The 21,588-nt window shown below is 45.3% G+C and overlaps 1 protein-coding gene across 1 annotated transcript; it reads left to right on the top strand.

The window, feature by feature from the left end:
* Nucleotides 1-327: 327 nt before the first annotated feature.
* Nucleotides 328-20,345, top strand: lrrc58a (leucine rich repeat containing 58a). Its single transcript, XM_060899523.1, has 4 exons — nucleotides 328-1,480; nucleotides 11,880-12,008; nucleotides 15,826-16,103; nucleotides 19,073-20,345. Exons 1-4 carry the CDS (start codon nucleotides 1,026-1,028, stop codon nucleotides 19,264-19,266), a joined length of 1,056 nt encoding a protein of 351 aa, XP_060755506.1. The 5' UTR covers nucleotides 328-1,025; the 3' UTR covers nucleotides 19,267-20,345.
* The last annotated feature ends 1,243 nt before the right edge of the window (nucleotides 20,346-21,588 follow it).

Raw genomic sequence — 21,588 nt, 5'->3', positions numbered from 1 at the left:
CAGCCTCTTATTGCCCCTGTCCCAACTTTTTTGAGATGTGTTGCTGTCATGAAATTTCAAATGAGCCAATATTTGGCATGAAATTTCAAAATGTCTCACTTTCGACATTTGATATGTTGTCTATGTTCTATTGTGAATACAATATCAGTTTTTGAGATTTGTAAATTATTGCATTCCATTTTTATTTACAATTTGTACTTTGTCCCAACTTTTTTGGAATCGGGGTTGTGTATATATAAGCTCTGCAGCACGTTGGTGTAGTGGTTATCACTGTTGCCTCACAGCGAGAAGGTTGTGGGTTCAAACATGACAGCCAACGGGGGCGTTTTTGGGTGGAGTTTGCATGTTCTTCCTGTGTCTGTGTGGGTTTTCTCTGGGTGCTCCAGTTTCCTCCAACAGTTCAAAGACAGATTAGGTAAAATACTCAGCCACTGGGGTTGTGCAAGCCAGTGTGTACTTGGTGCTGGTCCCAAGCCAGGATAGATTTGGGAAGGTTGCATCAGGAAGGGCATCTAGCATAAAACCTATGCTAAATCAAATATGTGGAAAATAAATTGGATGATTTGCTGTGGCGACCCCTAATGGGAGCAGTTGAAAGATGAAGAGCAGTAATTTTATATGTATATTTCACAGTTATTCCACGAAATCGAGTCGTACATCGTTTATCAGCCATGTACGATGAGATTGAGTGGAATAACTGTTTAATTATGTCCACATTCACTGGATTTTGAGAAACAGAGCATTTTTATTTTTTGCAAATTTGATTGATGTCACTTGGCTCACGTTGATTCTGACCAAAGGTCATGTCCCACATTGCACACTGCATATAAAGCAGCTGAGTGTGCACTCGAGACTCAGTTACAGCCTGTAACAGAGAACAGAGCAGCACATCTGGACAGATTTCTACTGACTTTTCCGAACAGAAGATTGCGTATCAACAAACCACTGCACCTTCCCAGCTGTGAAGTTATAATGTAGCTGCTGTACAGTACACTAACAGCTATCCGTTTTTTGCACGCAGAACCATGGAGTCTTTCCCCAGCGTCAGTGCAGGAAGCCTGGATTTAGACCTGTCGTATGTGCAGCATGCCAACTTGAACCTGGAGCGCATCACAGAGCCGCAATGCAAACAGATCCAACAGCTTCACCTGACATACAACAGCCTCACATTTTTCCCCTCTTCCCTCTGCATGTTTTCCAACCTGGAGTACCTGGACATGAGCAACAACGCGCTCGTTGTTTTCCCTGAAGACATTCTGCAACTCACCAAACTAAAGACGCTGGTGGCGAAAAATAACCAGCTGGACGAAGCATCATTTCCGAAGCAGTTCAGTTCGATGCTCATCGAGACGCTGAACTTCAGTGGGAACCGATTTAGAGAAATACCAAGCCAGTTCCTGGAACTGAGTCAACTGCGCTCTCTGTCCATGGGAGGAAACAGATTAAAAAGCATCCCAGCAGAAATAAAAAAGCTCACCAGGCAGGTCATAGTTTTATCAGCTTCTGGAAAAGACCACAAGAGCAGACAAAATTAGCCAATGTATAAGACAGGGCTTGATTTGATTTTTGGTCATTAAAGGACATGGGACATGAAACATAAATGCACGCTATATCAGTTTCTTTCCATTAAAAATATGAAATAATTGCATCAACAAATACAAAATTATCTATTAAATTCAGCAAAATCGTTATATTCGTGATGATTATATGGCGTTTCTGCTCGAGTTCCGATATGCATATTTTACAACCGGAAGAGCCACTGTCACGTGATCATACGTCACAAAAACTTTCGGGTACAGCACAAGCGGGTAGATGAATATGGAGAAGTGTGAATCGTGATGATGACGAATGCGACAAAATAGTTTTTGTGTCTTGGATGACAAGAAAATTGTTTCGTTTTTAGAGTGTTTAACGTACATTGAACATCATGGGGCGGCACGGTGGTGTAGTGGTTAGTGCTGTCACCTCACAGCAAGAAGGTCCTGGGTTCGAGCCCCGGGGCCGGCGAGGGCCTTTCTGTGTGGAGTTTGCATGTTCTCCCCGTGTCCGCGTGGGTTTCCTCCAGGTGCTCCGGTTTCCCCCACAGTCTAAAGACATGCAGGTTAGGTTAACTGGTGACTCTAAATTGACCGTAGGTGTGATTGTGAGTGTGAATGGTTGTCTGTGTCTATGTGTCAGCCCTGTGATGACCTGGCGACTTGTCCAGGGTGTACCCCGCCTTTCGCCCGTAGTCAGCTGGGATAGGCTCCAGCTTGCCTGCGACCCTGTAGATCAGGATAAAGCGGCTAGAGATAATGAGATGAGATGAGATGAACATCATGGTGTATTGCGACCTCCCAGTCAGTCAGACGCGCTGTTACTCCTGTTAGCAATGTAGCTAGGCTCAGTATGGCCAATGGTATTTTTTGGGGCTGTAGTTAGATGCGACCAAACTCTTCCACGTTTTTCCTGTTTACATAGGTTTATATGACCAGTGATATGAAACAAAGTTCAGTTACACAAATTGAAATGTGGCGATTTTCTATGCTATGGAAAGTCTGCACTATAATGACAGGCGTACTAACACCTTCTGCGCGCTTCAACAGCGCATTGATACCTTCACTCGGAGTTGTACCATTATTTTTTAGACAGGGCGGACGGACCAGGGCATTCGCCCGCCTGGCCGTGCCCGACGAGGAGCGCTCTCGGCCGGCTTGGGAGGCAGACGGCAGCCCCTCCTGGAAGTGTGGTTTTACCATGGGCCTCATGCGGAAAAATGCCGAGGTGCATTCGCTAAGCGACTGAAAGCCGAGGTAAGGATTAGTATTATAATTTTGGGTGTATCAATTATTGATTATCATAATTCTGACTCGTTTCGCCATTTTGAATGTTTTCATCTCGGACTCTGGAAGCATTGTATCTCAATCAATCTCGAAAAATATCAGAAAAAAAAAACTAGCTTGCAACGGACTTTAGCTAGATCTATGATGAACTTTCAATGTATGATACAAAAATAATACTTCTTTCAACAGATCATTAGCCTTTGAGCAGAATTGTTTTTAACTTACCAGGATGTGTTATCGAGCCGACCGCTTTCAGTTTCATGGGGATTGAATGAACTCTCACTCTCAGAATCATCTGACCCATCAGAGTAAAGACAAGATCCATGTTCATGTGAATTTCCAGCTATCGGTTCGAATTGATAGGGTCTAACTTCACATCTCTGTGAAACATCGGGAATGTCACTGTCGATGGTGTCCATTTCGGTAACCTGTTTACATTAGATTCCCAAGCGCTGGCTCCTTGGAAAGTTTTTGTGACGTCACGGGTCACGTGACCACCGAGCTAATTAATGAATCATTGTTTTACGCTGATGTATAAAAAAGTTGAATAATGTGATGATTTTCACATTTTTGACGCCCTGCAGTGATTTAGATGGCATTTCTTATGTCCTTTATACATAATTATACCCAGAAAAAAATCCATGTCCCATGTCCTTTAATGCATTTGAATACCCGTAAACATATGACTGTATTGATTTTACGGCTCTATAGTTCCTGAAACTCAAAAATATTTGTTTTTAAAGACCATTTTGATTTAAGCCAACATTCATTGAATGTTTTATCTGTTTCCATAGATCGTAGCCTAATGATTAAACATCACAGAGATGTGAGGTGGCATGTGAGGTCGTATCTAACTGGGGACCCTGGGGCTGTGAGGCAAAAACACTATAGTTTACCGCCATGCCACCTCACATCACAGTCTGTAGTTAGACCCTGAGCTCAGGTTACTGTCTACGTGGCATTTGTGTCCATGTTATCCTCATGTCTACATAGGTTTCCTCTGGATTCTCCATTTTGCTTGCAAAAACATGTCTAGGATCAACTCTAAATCACCCTGAGGTGTGTGTGTGGTGTCATGTGATTGACTGGTGTCCCTGTCAGCTGCTTTTTGTCATTAACTTCAAGAGAGAGAAAAAGAAAGAGTGGTTAAGAAACGACTGTATCAATTGAGTAATGGCTTCATCACAAATTTGCAATAAGATGCTGAGAAAATAAGATACCAAAAGTTGTCATGTATATCTAACAAATAAAAACTAAATAGAGGCGTGACGGGGAAGGAACAGAACTTTTGTCCCAGTTGCGACTGAACCCCTACTTATGCAAAAGGATAAGATATCCATCCATTATCCGTAACCGCTTATCCTGTGCAGGGTTGCAGGCAAGCTGGAGCCTATCCCAGCTGACTACAGGTGAAAGGCGGGGTACACCCTGGACAAGTCACCAGGTCATCACAGGGCTGACACATAGACACAGACAACCACTCACATCTACGGTCAATTTAGAGTCACCAGTTAACCTAACCTGCATGTCTTTGGACTGTGGGGGAAACAGGAGCACCTGGAGGAAACCCACATGGACAACATGCAAACTCCACACAGAAAGGCCCTCGCCGGCCACGGGGCTCGAACCCGGACCTTCTTGTTGTAAGGCGACAGTGCTAACCACTACACCACCGTGCTGCCCAAGGATAATATATACACTATCTAAAAACTACAGAAATTCTATTCGGAGATAGGAAAATTACTTTCCTTTTTACATTACTTTCATAATATATATATATTAACTTGGTGTTTGTCCTGTTTTGTCGCATGACAAGCTGGAATTAAAATGGATTTTTGGAGGGTGAGCACAATTTGATTTACACAACATGCTTACCACTTTAAAGGTGAAAATTGTTGTTTTATTGTGACACAAACAATAATTAAGATGAAAAAAACAGAAATCTGGAGTGTGCATAGGTATTCATCCCCCAAAGTCAATACTTTGTAGAGCCACCTTTTGCTGCAATTACAGCTGCAAGTCTCTTGGGGTATGTCTCTATTAGCTTAGCACATCTAGCCACTGGGATTTTTGCCCATTCCTCAAGGCAAAACTGCTCCAACTCCTTCAAGTTAGATGGGTTGCGTTGGTGTACAGCAATCTTCAAGTTATGCCACAGATTCTCAATTGGACTGAGGTCTGGGCTTTGATTAGGCCATTTCAAGACATTTCAATGTTTCCCTTTAAACCACTCCAGTGTAGCTTTAGCAGTATGTTTAGAGTCATTATCCTGCTGGAACGTGAGCCTTCGTCCCAGTCTCAAACCTCTGGCCGACTCAAACAGGTTTTCCTCCAGAATTGCCCTGTATTTAGTGCCATCCATCTTTCCTTCAGTTCTGACCAGCTTTCCTGTCCCTGCAGATGAAAAACATCCCCACAGCACGTTCTCAGGGTGCTGGGTTTGCGCCACACATGGCATTTCCCATGATGGCCACAAAGATCAATTTTAGTCTCATTTGACCAGAGAATCTTCTTCCATGTGTTTGGAGAGTCTGCCACATGCTGTTGGGCAAACTCTAAATGTGTTTTCTTCAGCAATGGCTTTTTTCTGGCCACTCTTCCATAAACCCTGCTCTGTGGAGTGTACGGCTTAAAGTGGTCCTAAGGACAGATACTCCCATCTCCGCTGTGGATCTTTGCAGCTCCTTCAGTGTTATCTTTGGTGTCTTTGTTGCATCTCTGATTAATGCCCTCCTTGCCTGGTCTGTGAGTTTTGGTGGGCGGCCTTCTCTTGTCAGGTTTGTAGTGGTGCCATATTCTTTCCATGTTGCTATAATGGATTTAATGGTGCTCCCTGGGATATACAAAGTTTGGGATTTTTTTATAACCCAACCCTGATCTATACTTCTTCACAACTCTGTCTCTGACCTGTTTGGAGGCTCCTTGGTTTTCATGTTGCTTGCTTAGTCATGTTACAGAGTCAGGGTCCTTCCAGAACAGGTTGATTTATACAGACATCATGTGACAGATCATGTGACACTTTGCACACAGGTGGTGTTAGGACTGGGACTGTTTTGGCCTCTAGAGGCCGCTGTTATTTCCTTTTCTTGTCATGTTTGTTTTGGCCTCTAGAGGCTGCCACTGTTTCTGTGTTTTATGTTTGTTGTTTTCCATGTGTCTTGTGCCCCGCCTAGTCCTCATTAGTGTCACCTGTGTCCTATTTTAGTTTGTGTATTTATACCCCTGAGTTCAGTCCTCTTGTCACGGAGTCTTTGTGCTGTTATGTTTAGCTCCAGTTACCTCTGTTCCGTGTTCCTTGCCTTTGTCTTTTTGGTTTTGCACTTTGCTTTTCTTTTTGGACTTTTTGGACTTTATATTTACTGTTTTTTGGATCTTCTGAGCGTTGGTATTTTGCCTTTTCTTTTCTAGTTTTTTGGCTTTTGTATTTGACTTTGACCTTTTGGATATTTTATTTTTCCCTTCATCTTCTGAGCGTTTTTTGGATTATATTTTTTTTGGACTGTAAATATTGTAAATAAACTTTTTGATACTTTTCTACTTCCGCCTCACGCCTCTGCACTTGAGTCATCCCCCTGGTGGCCTAGTGGGGGTTTGCTGGATTATCACACCAGCGAACCAGGTTCAAATCCCAGCAAAACCCTAACAGAAAGACTCCGTCATGACCGACTCAGCAGAGGCTGCTTCAACTGTCTACCCGGCCAACCTTCAGGGAATTATGGCAGCTTTGACATGCTTCGGAGCGACCATGGATGTACCATGGGCTTCAGCAAATTGGGAAAACCCTGGCACAGCTGACACCTCTGCCTGCATCTCCTCATCCTGATCCGGCTCCTGCTCCAGTGCCTCCCGCCACACTGTCTCCTTCACCTCGCGAACCCAGCCTTCCTGCACCACAGAGGTATGACGGTGAGTGCTGGGAGTTCCTTACCCAGTGCCAACTCACCTTTGAGCTCCAGCCTACCACCTACACTACGGATCGCTGCAAGATCGCCTTTGTGATAACCTTGTTAGCTGGTAAGGCACGAGCTTGGGCAACAGCTATCTGGCAGAGACGGGGACCCAAGTGCTCTGATTTTGAACTGTTTACTGAAGAGATGCTTCGGGTCTTCAACCAGGCGGACATCAGTACCGACGCAGCCAGAAAGCACATGTCCATCCGGCAAGGAGGAAGCGTCGCAGACTACGCCATATCGTTCCGGACGCTCGCAGCAGTCAGCGGATGGAATGAGGCTGCCCTGGTTTCAGCCTTTCACCATGGTTTGTCTGACCCCATCAAGGACGGCCTGGCCTCTATTGGATGCCCAAGTGACCTTGAAACTCTGATCTCACATGCTATTCGTCTGGACAACAGGATTAGAGAACGCCGCCAAGTCCTGAGCCTCCCCGGCCTCACTGCCTCAACATGGAGCCCGTCTACCTCCTCCAGTGACTGTCCAGAGCCCATGCAAGTTGGCCGTACTCGTCTCTCCGTAGCCAAGAGGGAGCGCAGAAGGAGGGACAAGTGCTGCATCTACTGTGGCAAGCCTGGTCACTTCCGAGCATCATGTCCCGAGCTCTTGGGAAAAGGACCGCCCCGTCCAGCCGAGGGAGGGTTGTGACGGGGCCTACCCTCTCTCCCGGACTCCCTGGCCAAGGAATCTACATCCCGGTCTCCATCTCCTGGGGTGAGTCCGTCCACTCTTGTCAAGCCTTGTTAGACTCAGGGGCGGCTGGAAACTTTATGGATATCCACTTCGCCCAAAGCATCAATGTCCCGACTGCGCCCTTTGAAGTTCCACTGTCTGTGTCTGCCCTTGATGGCCAAGCGTTAGGTGATGGAAGAGTCACCCAAGTTACTTCTCCAGTCTTCCTCCAGTCTCAAGGTCACAAGGAAGAAATATCCCTGCACCTGATTCCTTCACCTGAGTTCCCAGTTATTCTAGGTCTTCCTTGGCTTACCCGCCACAACCCTCGTATAGACTGGGTCACCAGCCAGGTTGTGGAATGGGGCCCTGCATGCCATGCCTCTTGTCTGCTTTCTAGCTCTCCTTGTGTCTCCTGCCGAGCCCCCTGATCTCACCGAGCTATCTCAAGTTCCCACAGAGTACTGGGATTTGAAGGAGGTATTCAGCAAGAGCAGGGCCGCCATTCTTCCTCCGCACCAGGCCTACAACTGTGCCATCGACTTGCTCCCTGGGACTACCCCTCCTCGTGGCAGACTGTTTTCCCTCTCTCAGCCAGAATGCAAGGCCATGGAGGAATACCTCAAAGACGCCCTGGTCTCTGGGTTCATTTGACCCTCCACCTCACCTGCTGGTGCTGGCTTCTTCTTTGTCGGCAAGAAGGATGGGGGGCTCCAACCATGTATTGACTACAGGGGCCTGAACAAGATCACTGTGCGCAACCGATATCCCCTTCCGCTGATGTCCACAGCATTCGACCTGCTCCAAGGCGCCACCATCTTCACCAAGTTGGACCTACGGAACGCATACCACCTCATCCGTATCCGACAGGGAGACGAGTGGAAGACTGCCTTTAACACCCCGTCTGGGCACTACGAATACCAGGTGATGCCCTTCGGACTCACCAATGCACCAGCTGTTTTTCAGGCCCTAATCAACGACGTCTTGAGGGACATGATTAACCTGTACGTTTTTGTCTACCTCGACGACATCCTTATCTTTTCCAAGACCGTGCAGGAGCACCGCCACCATGTCCGCCAGGTTCTCCAGAGGCTGCTACAGAACAATCTGTTCGCCAAGGCCCAGAAATGCGAATTTCATGTTCCCGAGGTCTCCTTTCTGGGCTTTATTGTATGGACAGGCCAACTCCAAATTGACCCAGCCAAGACCCTGGCCATCCGGGACTGGCCCACTCCCAAGTCCGTCAAAGAGGTTCAGCGGTTCATAGGATTTGCTAACTTCTACCGCAAGTTTATCAGGAACTTTAGTTCTGTAGCAGCACCCATGTCGGACCTCACCAAAGGGACAGGTGGATCTTATGTCTGGTCTCCTCAGGCAGAAAAGGCATTCAAAGACCTCAAGCACCGCTTCTGCATGGCACCCATTCTGGTCCTCCCGGACACCTCCCAACCATTCATCGTGGAGGTGGACGCTTCGGACAGTGGTGTCGGCGCGGTGCTCTCTCAACGTTCGGAAGGAAAGCTGCACCTCTGTGCTTACTTCTCCCACCGCCTGAGTCCTGCAGAGTCCCGGTACGATGTGGGGGATCGAGAACTGCTAGCAGTCAAACTGGCCCTTGAGGAGTGGAGGCACTGGCTGGAGGGAGCGCAACATCCATTCCTGGTTTGGACTGACCACAAGAACCTGGAGTACCTCCAGCAAGCCAAGAGACTGAACCCACAACAGGCTAGGTGGGCCCTGTTTTTCAGTCGGTTTGACTTCACCCTCTCGTACCGCCCCGGCTCCAAGAACACCAAACCTGACGCACTGTCCAGGCTGTTCTCTGCCACTAACAGGGAGAGTGAAGTCAGGCCTATTATCCCTGTGTCCCGGATTGTGGCCCCTGTCCGCTGGGGTATTGAGGAGGCCGTCCGACGAGCCCAACGCCAGGACCCCGGTCCTGGGACGGGGCCACCGGGCCTCTTGTACGTCCCACATCAAGCCCGGGCCAAGGTTCTCCAGTGGGGTCACTCTTCCCCTCTCACCGCCCACCTGGGAGCTCGGAGGACCCTGGACTTCCTGAAAAGATGCTTCTGGTGGCCTAACATGGAGAAGGAAGTAAGGTCATTTGTCCTGTCCTGTGAGGTCTGCACCAGAACCAAGAACCCGCGACAGCGTCCCCAGGGTCTCCTGCATCCTCTGACCATTCCCCGGCGTCCCTGGTCCCACGTGGCAGTCGACTTCATCACGGGTCTCCCTGAGTCTCAAGGTAACACTGTCATTTTGGTTATAGTCGACAGATTCTCGAAGGCCTGCCGCTTCATACCACTGTGCAAACTCCCTTCTGCTCTTGAAACAGTCAAACTTATTTTTAATCATGTCTTCCAAGTCTTTGGTCTCCCACAGGACATCGTCTCAGACCGAGGGCCCCAGTTCTCCTCCCGAGTGTGGCACGGGTTCTGCAAGGTCATCGGAGCCACTGCCAGCCTCTCCTCTGGGTTTCACCCACAGTCCAATGGCCAGACGGAGAGGCTCAACCAGGACCTGGAAACCACCCTGCGAGGCCTGGCTATGGATAACCCGACATCGTGGAGCACCTGGCTGCCATGGGCAGAGTACGCCCACAACACCCTGCAGTCATCGGCCACCAAGCTGTTGCCATTCCAGTGCCAATTCGGGTTCCAGCCACCTCTGTTCCCGGACCAGGAGGAGGACGCGGGGGTGCCCTCGGTCAACCAATATGTGAGACGGTGTCGCAAGACCTGGAGCAAGGTCAGGAAGACCCTCATCCAGACCTCCAGAACCAACCAGACTCAGGCCAACCGCCATAGAAGACCTGCCCACACTTTCCGCCCTGGGCAGCGGGTTTGGCTGTCCACTAAGGACCTTCCGCTGTGGGTGGAGAACCGCAAGCTTGCTCCTTGCTACATTGGCCCCTTCAAGGTGGTGCGCAGGGTGAACCCTGTCGCCTACTGGCTCCAGTTGCCCCGGACTCTGAGGATCAACCCCACATTCCATGTTTCCCTGTTGCGGCCCGTACTGACGTTCACGTATGCCCCTGCCCCTAGGAACCCCCCACCCCCCCGCATCTTCCAGGGTCAGACTGTGTTCACCGTGCATCGCCTGCTTGACTCCTGCCGGGTCCGTGGCGGGCTTCAATATCTAGTGGACTGAGAGGGCTATGGTCTCGAGGAGCGCTGCTGGGTTCCCGCTCGGGACGTCTTAGATAAAGAACTGTGTCGGGACTTCCATTCGGCCCATCCGGATCGCCCTGGGAACGTCAGGAGATGCTCCTAGGGGGGGTCCTGTTAGGACTGGGACTGTTTTGGCCTCTAGAGGCCGCTGTTATTTCCTTTTCTTGTCATGTTTGTTTTGGCCTCTAGAGGCCGCCACTGTTTCTGTGTTTTATGTTTGTTGTTTTCCATGTGTCTTGTGCCCCGCCTAGTCCTCATAAGTGTCACCTGTGTCCTATTTTAGTTTGTGTATTTATACCCCTGAGTTCAGTCCTCTTGTCACGGAGTCTTTGTGCTGTTATGTTTAGCTCCAGTTACCTCTGTTCCGTGTTCCTTGCCTTTGTCTTTTTGGTTTTGCACTTTGCTTTTCTTTTTGGACTTTTTGGACTTTATATTTACTGTTTTTTGGATCTTCTGAGCGTTGGTATTTTGCCTTTTCTTTTCTAGTTTTTTGGCTTTTGTATTTGACTTTGACCTTTTGGATATTTTATTTTTCCCTTCATCTTCTGAGCGTTTTTTGGATTATATTTTTTTTGGACTGTAAATATTGTAAATAAACTTTTTGATACTTTTCTACTTCCGCCTCACGCCTCTGCACTTGAGTCATCCCCCTGGTGGCCTAGTGGGGGTTTGCTGGATTATCACACCAGTGAACCAGGTTCAAACTTCAGGATTTCAACATACTTTGCTTGAAATTTAAGCTGTTTGCTTTTAGATGTTCTTTAGTCTGAACCCTCTGACTTTGGTCATCTTCCAATTCCATTCTCATATTTTAACTGCGCTCTTCCACATATGTGAGCTTGCAGACACTACAGCGATTGGGTAGTGTCACTATGATTGACAGGGGAGCGAAAGTATATCATCCCCCCCCCACCTAGATAGACAACATGACCTATTTTTCTCCCTTGCCTCTTGTCCACAGATGATTGTGACATCTTCAGGATGTAAAACTTGCAATTCTCTGCTTGTGCCACATGGCATCCAGGCTGTAATTTATTAAAGCCTTTCTGTCATTCATTCTTCTATTTTATTAACCATTGGAAATGAAATATAACTGTAATATAATTAAGTCTGCTTATAACTTGTGCTTGTTTCAGTGGAAAATGTAAGAGGGGAAAAAAACCAAACTTTCCAGTATGTAATGTGTTTGATCATTTCGGTCTGGTTGTATATCTCACGACTGTACTCCTGTTCCAAATATTTTGCTGCTGAATCATTTGAAGGCTGGAGATGCTGTATCTGGGAGGGAATCTGATCTCGTTCATTCCTCCTGAGCTGGCTAACTTGCACCTCCTCAAGTACCTGGTGCTATGTGACAACTGTATCCGGAGTGTTCCACCTCAGCTATACAGGTAACGGTTTACATTTACTTTCGACTGTACAACCCCGATTCCAAAAAAGTTGGGACAAAGTACAAATTGTAAATAAAAACGGAATGCAGTAATTTACGAATCTCAAAAACTGATATTGTATTCACAATAGAACATAGACAACATATCAAATGTTGAAAGTGAGACATTTTGAAATTTCATGCCAAATATTTGCTCATTTGAAATTTCATGACAGCAACACATCTCAAAAAAGTTGGGACAGGGGCAATAAGAGGCTGGAAAAGTTAAAGGTACAAAAAAGGAACAGCTGGAGGACCAAATTGCAACTCATTAGGTCAATTGGCAATAGGTCATTAACATGACTGGGTATAAAAAGAGCATCTTGGAGTGGCAGTGGCTCTCAGAAGTAAAGATGGGAAAAGGATCACCAATCCCCCTAATTCTGCGCCGACAAATAGTGGAGCAATATCAGAAAGGAGTTCGACAGTGTAAAATTGCAAAGAGTTTGAACATATCATCATCTACAGTGCATAATATCATCAAAAGATTCAGAGAGTCTGGAAGAATCTCTGTGCATAAGGGTCAAGGCCGGGAAACCATACTGGGTGCCCGTGATCTTCGGGCCTTTAGACGGCGCTGCATCACATACAGGCATGCTTCTGTATTGGAAATCACAAAATGGGCTCAGGAATATTTCCAGAGAACATTATCTGTGAACACAATTCACCGTGCCATCCGCCGTTGCCAGCTAAAACTCTATAGTTCAAAGAAGAAGCCCTATCTAAACATGATCCAGAAGCGCAGACGTCTTCTCTGGGCCAAGGCTCATTTAAAATGGACTGTGGCAAAGCGGAAAACTGTTCTGTGGTCAGACGAATCAAAATTTGAAGTTCTTTATGGAAGTCAGGGACGCCGTGTCATTCGGACTAAAGAGGAGAAGGACGACCCAAGTTGTTATCAGCACTCAGTTCAGAAGCCTGCATCTCTGATGGTATGGGGTTGCATTAGTGCGTGTGGCATGGGCAGCTTACACATCTGGAAAGACACCATCAATGCTGAAAGGTATATCCAGGTTCTAGAGCAACATATGCTCCCATCCAGACGACGTCTCTTTCAGGGAAGACCTTGCATTTTCCAACATGACAATGCCAAACCACATACTGCATCAATTACAGCATCATGGCTGCGTAGAAGAAGGGTCCGGGTACTGAACTGGCCAGCCTGCAGTCCAGCTCTTTCACCCATAGAAAACATTTGGCGCATCATAAAACGGAAGATACGACAAAAAAGATCTAAGACAGTTGAGCAACTAGAATCCTACATTAGACAAGAATGGGTTAACATTCCTATCCCTAAACTTGAGCAACTTGTCTCCTCAGTCCCCAGACGTTTACAGACTGTTGTAAAGAGAAAAGGGGATGTCTCACAGTGGTAAACATGGCCTTGTCCCAACTTTTTTGAGATGTGTTGTTGTCATGAAATTTAAAATCACCTAATTTTTCTCTTTAAACAATACATTTTCTCAGTTTAAACATTTGATATGTCATCTATGTTCTATTCTGAATAAAATATGGAATTTTGAAACTTCCACATCACTGCATTCCATTTTTATTTACAATTTGTACTTTATTCCAACTTTTTTGGAATCGGGGTTGTATTATCTATATGCATTTGCATGTCTTATCGATTCACTTGAATGTGATGTGAAGCAGTGATATAAGCACCTAACATACAATATTTGAATAATATTTTTGAACATCAATTGCAAAATTATGGCCATAATTCGTATCAATTTTTCCTCTTCTTGTTCTTCTTTTGGCTGCTTCCATTCGGGGTCGTGACAGCAGATCTGTTCCACATATTTGATTTGGCATAATTTTTACACTGGATGCCCTTCCTGTTGCAACCCTCCCCAATCTATCCTGGCTTGGGAATGGCATTAAATATGCACTGGCTTGTACAATCCCAGTGGCTGGGTATTTTACCTAATCTACATGTCTTTGGACTGTGGGGGAAACCAGAGCACCTGGAGGAAACCCACGTAGACACAGGGAGAACATGCAAACTCCGCACAGAAAGGCCCCCGTTGGCCGTGAGGTTCGAACCCGTAGCCTTCTTGTTGTGAGGCAATAGTGCTAATCACTACGCCACTGTGCCACAAGTTAGTACTTTTTATTAATGTAACCTCATGCACTTACAGTATTACATTACATTAATGACATTTAGCAGACACTCTTATCCAGAACAACATACAACGTACCCAGAGCAGCCTGAGGAGCATTTGGGGTTGCTCAAGGACACTTCAGCCTTTCCTGCTGGTCCAGGGAATTTAACTGGTGACCTTTTGGTCCCAAAGCTGTTTCGCTAACCTTTAGGCCATGACTTTCTCCAATTAGATCTAGAGAAAACTGAAAACAGGCCAAACATTGTCAATAACCTACCAACATCTGTGTTTCCTCTTGTGGTGTCTCTCTAATGTTCTATATAATATGAGACACTCTTAAGCTTTCTCAAACTTGCATTAACTTCTTTTTTTTACATCTGGAAAAACATCTGGTTATGAATTTGTTTAAAATGGCTCGCCAAGAAGCATCCACATTTATACAAATCTACTTTTTCTAAAACAAAAAAAAACCCCAGGGTTTTGTCTCATCTCATCTCATTATCTGTAGCCGCTTTATCCTGTTCTACAGGGTCGCAGGCAAGCTGGAGCCTATCCCAGCTGACTACGGGTGAAAGGCGGGGTACACCCTGGACAAGTCGCCAGGTCATCACAGGGCTGACACATAGACACAGACAACCATTCACACTCACATTCACACCTACGGTCAATTTAGAATCACCAGTTAACCTAACCTGCATGTCTTTGGACTGTGGGGGAAACCGGAGCACCCGGAGGAAACTCACGTGGACACGGGGAGAACATGCAAACTCCACACAGAAAGGCCCTCGCCGGCCACGGGGCTCGAACCCAGGACCTTCTTGCTGTGAGGCGACAGCGCTAACCACTACACCACCATGCCACCCCCAGGGTTTTGTAATTTTCCTAATTTAGTGTAATTTTCCTTGTGTTACCTCTCTATAATGGTTTTACATATCATCTGGCAACATTTCCATGTTTCATTGCCTGACCCAAACTTCAGTGGAGGAGAAGAAACATTTATTAACTATGGCATATATGTAATAACGTAGATAATTAGATAGCTAGGCAAACTTATCGCTATATATGTGTATTACATTTTTCTGATTTCTGATTTCTTCCTAATGTTTGTCAGGCTGCAGGCACTTGTGGACATAGGTACAGGGGAGAGCGGGGAGAAGCAAACTGCAGACTGAGCCAAAACAAAGTGCAGGAATCATAGTCAGAGTAACGGGCGGGGGTTGGTCAATCAGCAAACAGGATAATGCAGAGAAAACAACAGAGCAAGGTCAGGGACTGAACGTAGATAATGGTCTAAACACGGGAAATCGGGCAGAAAGTAAACAGCTCAGTAAAGTTAGGCACAGAAACACTAAACAATACTTCGCGACACGAGTGTGTGAGAGCTGAGCTTAAGTAGGCGAGGTGATTGCTGAAGAACGAGAGACAGGTGCAATTAGTAATCAGGTGACAGAGGGCGCAGTGACTCTTGGGTGAAAATGGTATAAAATATATAATAATAATAATAATAATAATAATAATATGATTTCTTGCCAGAAACCATATATCACATCATCACCAGGAATCATAAAATTTAATACCAAGTCTTAATATTATCCAGAAACCAAATTTAGATCCAATTATTAGACTTATGTGTTAGCTGTTCATGTATGATTTAATTTTCTGTCTGTCCCCCAGGCTGCACTCCTTGCTGTCTCTCAGTCTCCATAACAACCTCCTGACATTTCTACCACGCGAGCTCCTCAGCCTCGTGCACCTACAGGAGCTCAGTCTTCGCGGCAACCCTCTGGTAGTGCGCTTCATCAAGGACATAACCAATGACCCCCCGTCCTTGCTTGAGCTGGCAGGACGGACCATTAAATCCCACAATGTTCCATACCTCGTGAGTGACCTCCCAGCCAACCTGTGCCGCTACCTGAACTCAGCCAGCAAGTGCCCCAACCCCAGATGTGCAGGTACAGTAAGAAACAGAAGCATGGAGGACAGAGTCCAAGGCTGATGTGTTTGAGCATATGTTTGTTTTTCAAACAGCATTGAAAATCTGAAGAGGCAGTTGGTGTATTTTAGGATATGACCCTGAACCTGAACAAATAAACAACACACCAAAGCAGACAAAATAACAGTGTAGGCTGAGTGCAGACTAAACAGTTTTACTCCTGATTATTTTGACTCAAACAAGTTTTTTTTTTATCTGCAACAACCCCCACAATCATTTTAATCCACTATCCTAAGCAATCATTTCTGGTGTAGGAAACGTTAAAGTTTCTATGTAGACTCTATAAGAGAGGGTATCCCGTTCAGAAAAGGTTCAAAGTTGAATCTTGAAGGTTCAACCAGCCAAAGAACCCTTCAGAGTGTAACTAAGTGTAGGGCATTTCCTGACACAATTTACCCAGTCAGTGAAACCACAGATGTACCATATACCGTTTTTTTCAACTGTTCTTGAGCACATACGGAAAACAACAACTAATGAGTGCTCAATGTTAAAACTCTCAAGGGATAAGGTGGAAACAACAACACTAATGGTGAAGACCATTCTGAATTTTGCGTAGACTATGGAAATTAAGTTTCTATGTAAACAAGTGCAGAAACAGTGACTACAGAAAATTGTTCACGTGATTAAAAATCTGATTAACTGTTCTCAAGTTTATTTTTTGAAGGCAGTAAGACTAAGATTTGTGGTTGAACTCACCAATTCTGGGCTGACAAGACTACAGATTGCAAGTGATAAGATTTGTCTCGTGAAAAGTAGTACAGAAATTCAGGGATTTTAAAAGTTGTGTTGTGTCCATGTTAAGGGTGGTGAGATGTGGTGAGTAGGATCCAAAAGCAGAAACACAGACCTGTAACTCATCTCATCTCATCTCATTATCTCTAGCCGCTTTATCCTGTTCTACAGGGTCGCAGGCAAGCTGGAGCCTATCCCAGCTGACTACGGGCGAAAGGCGGGGTACACCCTGGACAAGTCGCCAGGTCATCACAGGGCTGACACATAGACACAGACAACCATTCACACCTACGGTCAATTTAGAGCCACCAGTTAACCTAACCTGCATGTCTTTGGACTGTGGGGGAAACCGGAGCACCCGGAGGAAACCCACACGGACACGGAGAGAACATGCAAACTCCACACAGAAAGGCCCTCGTTGGCCACGGGGCTCGAACCCGGACCTTCTTGCTGTGAGGCGACGGCGCTAACCACTACACCGCCGTGCCGCCCGACCCGTAACTCCAATAATAAAAAAGATTTAATAGGAAAAAATAAACCAAAAATAATCCAAAAAACTAGGGACAAAAAATGAGGCAGGCAAGGACAAAAAATGCTAGCATGAAAAATAGTCCAGACAAAAAACTTGACACAAAAACGTAGTGCAACAAACATGAAAAAAAGACAAAAACATAGTGCAAAAAACTGTGACAAGAAACAGGCAAAACAGAGAGCAAAAATCCAAGAAGTGATAATGGCTCAGAGGCGACATGAAAAACCAACAAGACGTTCTGGTAAAGTCCCCTTCTGAGAAAGGCCCTTTTATGCACAGCAGAGCAAACCAGGAAGTGAATGCCGGCAAGATGAAAGTCCCGTCCCAGATCCGGATTGGCGCTGAACTGGGAGATAATAAATCTCCAGAGTGGAAGTCTGGGGCGGAGCATGACAGTCCACTACATTATCAGCCATAGAGTACTTTGTGGAAATCGAACCGAACTTTTCCCAGCCATGAGATTAAAGAGCAGAGCTAATTTCTGGGCTGGAAAAATGGAAACAGATATCTCCATCCATTATCTGTAGCCACTTATCCTGTGCAAGGTCATGGGCAAGCTGGAGCCTATCCCAGCTGACTATGGGCGAGAGGCAGGGTACACCCTGGACAAGTCACCAGGTCATCACAGGGCTGACACATAGAGACAAACAACCATTCACACTCACACCTACGGTCAATTTAGAGCCACCAATTAGCCGAACCTGCATGTCTTTGGACTGTGGGGTCAAACCGGAGCGCCTGGAGGAAACCCACACAGACACGGGGACAACATGCAAACTCCACACAGAAAGGCCCTCGTCGGCCACTGGGCTTGAACCCAGAACCTTCTTGCTGTGAGGCGACAGTGCTAACCACTACACCAACATGCTACTCCTAAAGAGACACCTGAAATAAAGATATTAGCCACATTCATTTCAGGGTAATACCACAGATATCAGAGTTTCTCCAAGGTATTTTTTTTAAACAGCATCATTATTATAAATCTGGAGACAATTTAAAACTGATTGTATGTCATTTTGCCAATTGTAATTCACTATACTGGGTGGCACAGTGGTACAGTGGTTAGCACTGTTGCCTTACAACAAGAAAGTTCTGGGTTTGAGCCCAGTGGCAGGCAGGGGCCTTTCTGTGTGGAGTTTGCATGTTCTCCCCATGTCTGTGTGGGTTTCCTCCGGGTGCTCTGGTTTCCCCCACAGTCCAAAGACATGCAGTTAGGTTAACTGGCTACTCAAACTAGCTAGTACTGACCAAAAGTAGTGCAGCAAAGGAGCGGCTAGCCGGCTGTACTTACTTATCCATGTAATCCAAGGAGAGGGACCCAACCCAGAACACACTGGATGGGTGAAGAATAATAATTCACAATAAGACTTAAATAGTTGAGTTGCAGGCATTTAAACATAACTGTTAGCTAGTTCACTTAACTAGCTAATTGTAGTTGTGGGCTGAATTCCAAATCCCTTCTTACTATCTGTAGTGGTACTCTGACAAGGACAGTGAATTCTTAGGGATAGTTTTGAATCTGAAATCTATCAAGATACTGGCCTTCGATATCTTCCATTCACTGTTAGCCATGTTAGAGTCGACACAGTAGGTGGACATGAAGCATTAAAAGCATTAAGAATGTCTCTTCAGCCCATTTGCTTGTGCATCTTCTCCTTCAACAGGTGTATACTTTGAGTCACGAGTGCCCCACATCAAGTTCATCGACTTCTGTGGAAAGTACCGCCTGCCCCTCATGCACTATCTCTGCTCTCCTGAATGTAGTTCTCCCTGCAGCTCCAACTCACAGAGCGACGCTGAGTCAGAGGACGAGAGCAGCGTGTCAGAAGACAAGCTTCAGAGGGTGCTGCTGGGATAACAGACTTAAACAATCTTCTACAAGTCTTAAAGAATAACAATAGTCCCGGTTCAGTGTTGAATAGCAACTTCCTGGTGAGCATGTCCATGGACATTCATGACTGAGCTTAAAGTGGCCCATAAATTGATGTAGTCTACTATTGGCCAGTCCAAGTGATTGATTTGCTTGATTTGACCCCTAAACATGTGCATTTCTTCTTGGTCTATATTACGTTTGATGGCTTGTTCATGACCACAGTAGTCATCTTGTCTACATCTTTGATTTCAACATTCCATGAGTGGTGGTAAAGACATCTTTTTCACATCTTATAAACAGTTTTGTGCTCACTGGGTCACACAGTCGATGCTCTTGGAAATCCTGAAGATAGCATTTGTCAAATACTAGTGCATTCCAGTCTCTACTGGAAGGACACAGGTCAACATTCTGAGACAAGGACCTCCAGATAAGGCACAAACTGCATTGGACAAATACAAGTCATTGAAAAACTATATGGCCAAAAAGTATGTGGAACCCTGACCATCACACCCATATATTTCCACTTCTAAAACCATGAGCTTTAACAGTGCAAATTGGTGGTCCCAATTTTTTTTTATAAGAGCCTCCACGCTTCTGGGAAGGCTTTCCACTAGATAATAAAACATGTCTGTGGGGATTTATCCATTTAGCCACAACAGCATTAGTGAGATCACGCATTGATGTTGTTGAGGAGATCTGGTATGCACTCAGTGTTCCAGTTCATCCCAGAGGTGTTCAGCGGGGTTGAGGTCAGGCACTTGAGTTCTTCCACTCCAACCTTGGCAAACCATGTCTTCTTGAAGCTTGCGTACTGCACAGTATCACTGTCATGATGAATAAGGTTTGGGCCTTTTAGTATCAATGAAGGGAAATCTTAATGCTACAGCATTAAGATATTCTAGACAAGTGTGTGCTTCCAACATTGTGGCAATAGTTTGGGGAAGAAACACATATGGGTGCGATTGTCAGGTGTCCACAAATGTTTGGCCATGTAGTGTAATTTATCTTGAATTGAAGCATTTTTAACTTAGTATCAATATATACGTAGCTCGATGCAATGTAAATGTCCAGTTGTTGTTTATGTTTCAAATATGTTTTATTTGAGCAATATATATATACAGTATATACATAAAGTATGTCGCGTATCTTTCACACGCACATGTTTCATCATTTGTTGCTCTTTTTCCTTTTTTCCCCATGAACACCCGTACACACACAAAATACTCACAGGACCAAAACACAATAGAACGAAAGAAAACAAAAAACATGAATTAAAAAAAAAAAAAAGACTCTCCATTAATTTAGTCTCAGAGTTCTATTCCCGACTCTCTCCAGCCCCACCCCATTCCTCCGTCAAGCTTGTTGACATTAGGTGTACCATGATTTTAATTTGCCAGATACTTAATTAGAGGTGACCACACCTTATCAAAGTAGGGGAGTTTGTCCATTAGAGTATATCGTATTCTTTCTAGGTGGAGTGTGTTCATAAGATCACTGAGCCACAACTTTGTAGGAGGGGCCTCCTTCTCTTTCCAGTGCATGAGAAGCAACCTCCTTGCAGTAATAAGACTGTAGGAAAGGAAACATTGCTGAGCGTTGGTCAACTTCATAGTATCATCAGACACACCTAAAATGATAATTAGTGGGTCTGGTTCCAATTGGATTTGAAGTATTTCAGATATTGATTTGAAAATATTGATCCAATAAGCCTGAACTTTGGGACAGTCAACAAAGCTATGTAGTAGTGTATCATCTGCTGACAGGCATTTGTCACACAACGGGGAAAGCTCAGGATATATTTTATGTAATCTCTCCTTGGAATAGTGAAGACGATGTAGGATTTTAAATTGAATTAAGCAGTGTCTTTCATTATTAGAGCATCATGGACGTGCTCCAACCCCCCCTTCCATGTTATATCAGAGATCACAATGCCCATTTCTTCCTCCCACTTCGATTTTATCCGGTTGGAATCAACTGGACTAAGGGATTGTAAGGTGTTATATATGTAAGATATTGCTTTAACCGAGCATGATGTGAGTCGGAAACATCCATCTAGACTAGAACCTGCAAAGGTCTCAAAATTTGGTAGGTGTTTCCTTACATAGTCTCTTATTTGCAGATATCTAAGGTGGTCAATCCCTTGCAACTTATATTTACTCTGTAGTTGTGCAAAGGAGGCAAATGTATCTCCAATGTACAAGTCTCCTATTGTGTGGATGCCTGCCCCTTTCCAAAGCTTAAAAGCACAGTCCAGATTAGATGGTGGAAAACTAGGGTTTCCAACAATGGGTAGGGCATAGGATATGG

This window comes from Neoarius graeffei, chromosome 18 (genome assembly GCF_027579695.1).
Source record: "Neoarius graeffei isolate fNeoGra1 chromosome 18, fNeoGra1.pri, whole genome shotgun sequence".
In the NCBI taxonomy this organism is placed as follows: domain Eukaryota; kingdom Metazoa; phylum Chordata; class Actinopteri; order Siluriformes; family Ariidae; genus Neoarius; species Neoarius graeffei.
The sequence above is the reverse complement of the archived record's forward strand: the minus strand, read 5'-3'. Positions and strand labels throughout refer to the sequence as shown.

Excerpts from the sequence above, each read along its gene's own strand:
- lrrc58a (XM_060899523.1), top strand. The coding sequence starts at position 1,026 with ATGGAGTCTTTCCCCAGCGTCAGTGCAGGAAGCCTGGATTTAGACCTG. Across the intron at positions 1,481-11,879 it reads GAAATAAAAAAGCTCACCAG|GCTGGAGATGCTGTATCTGG; the intron begins GCAGGTCATAGT and ends AATCATTTGAAG. Across the intron at positions 16,104-19,072 it reads CCCCAACCCCAGATGTGCAG|GTGTATACTTTGAGTCACGA; the intron begins GTACAGTAAGAA and ends CTCCTTCAACAG.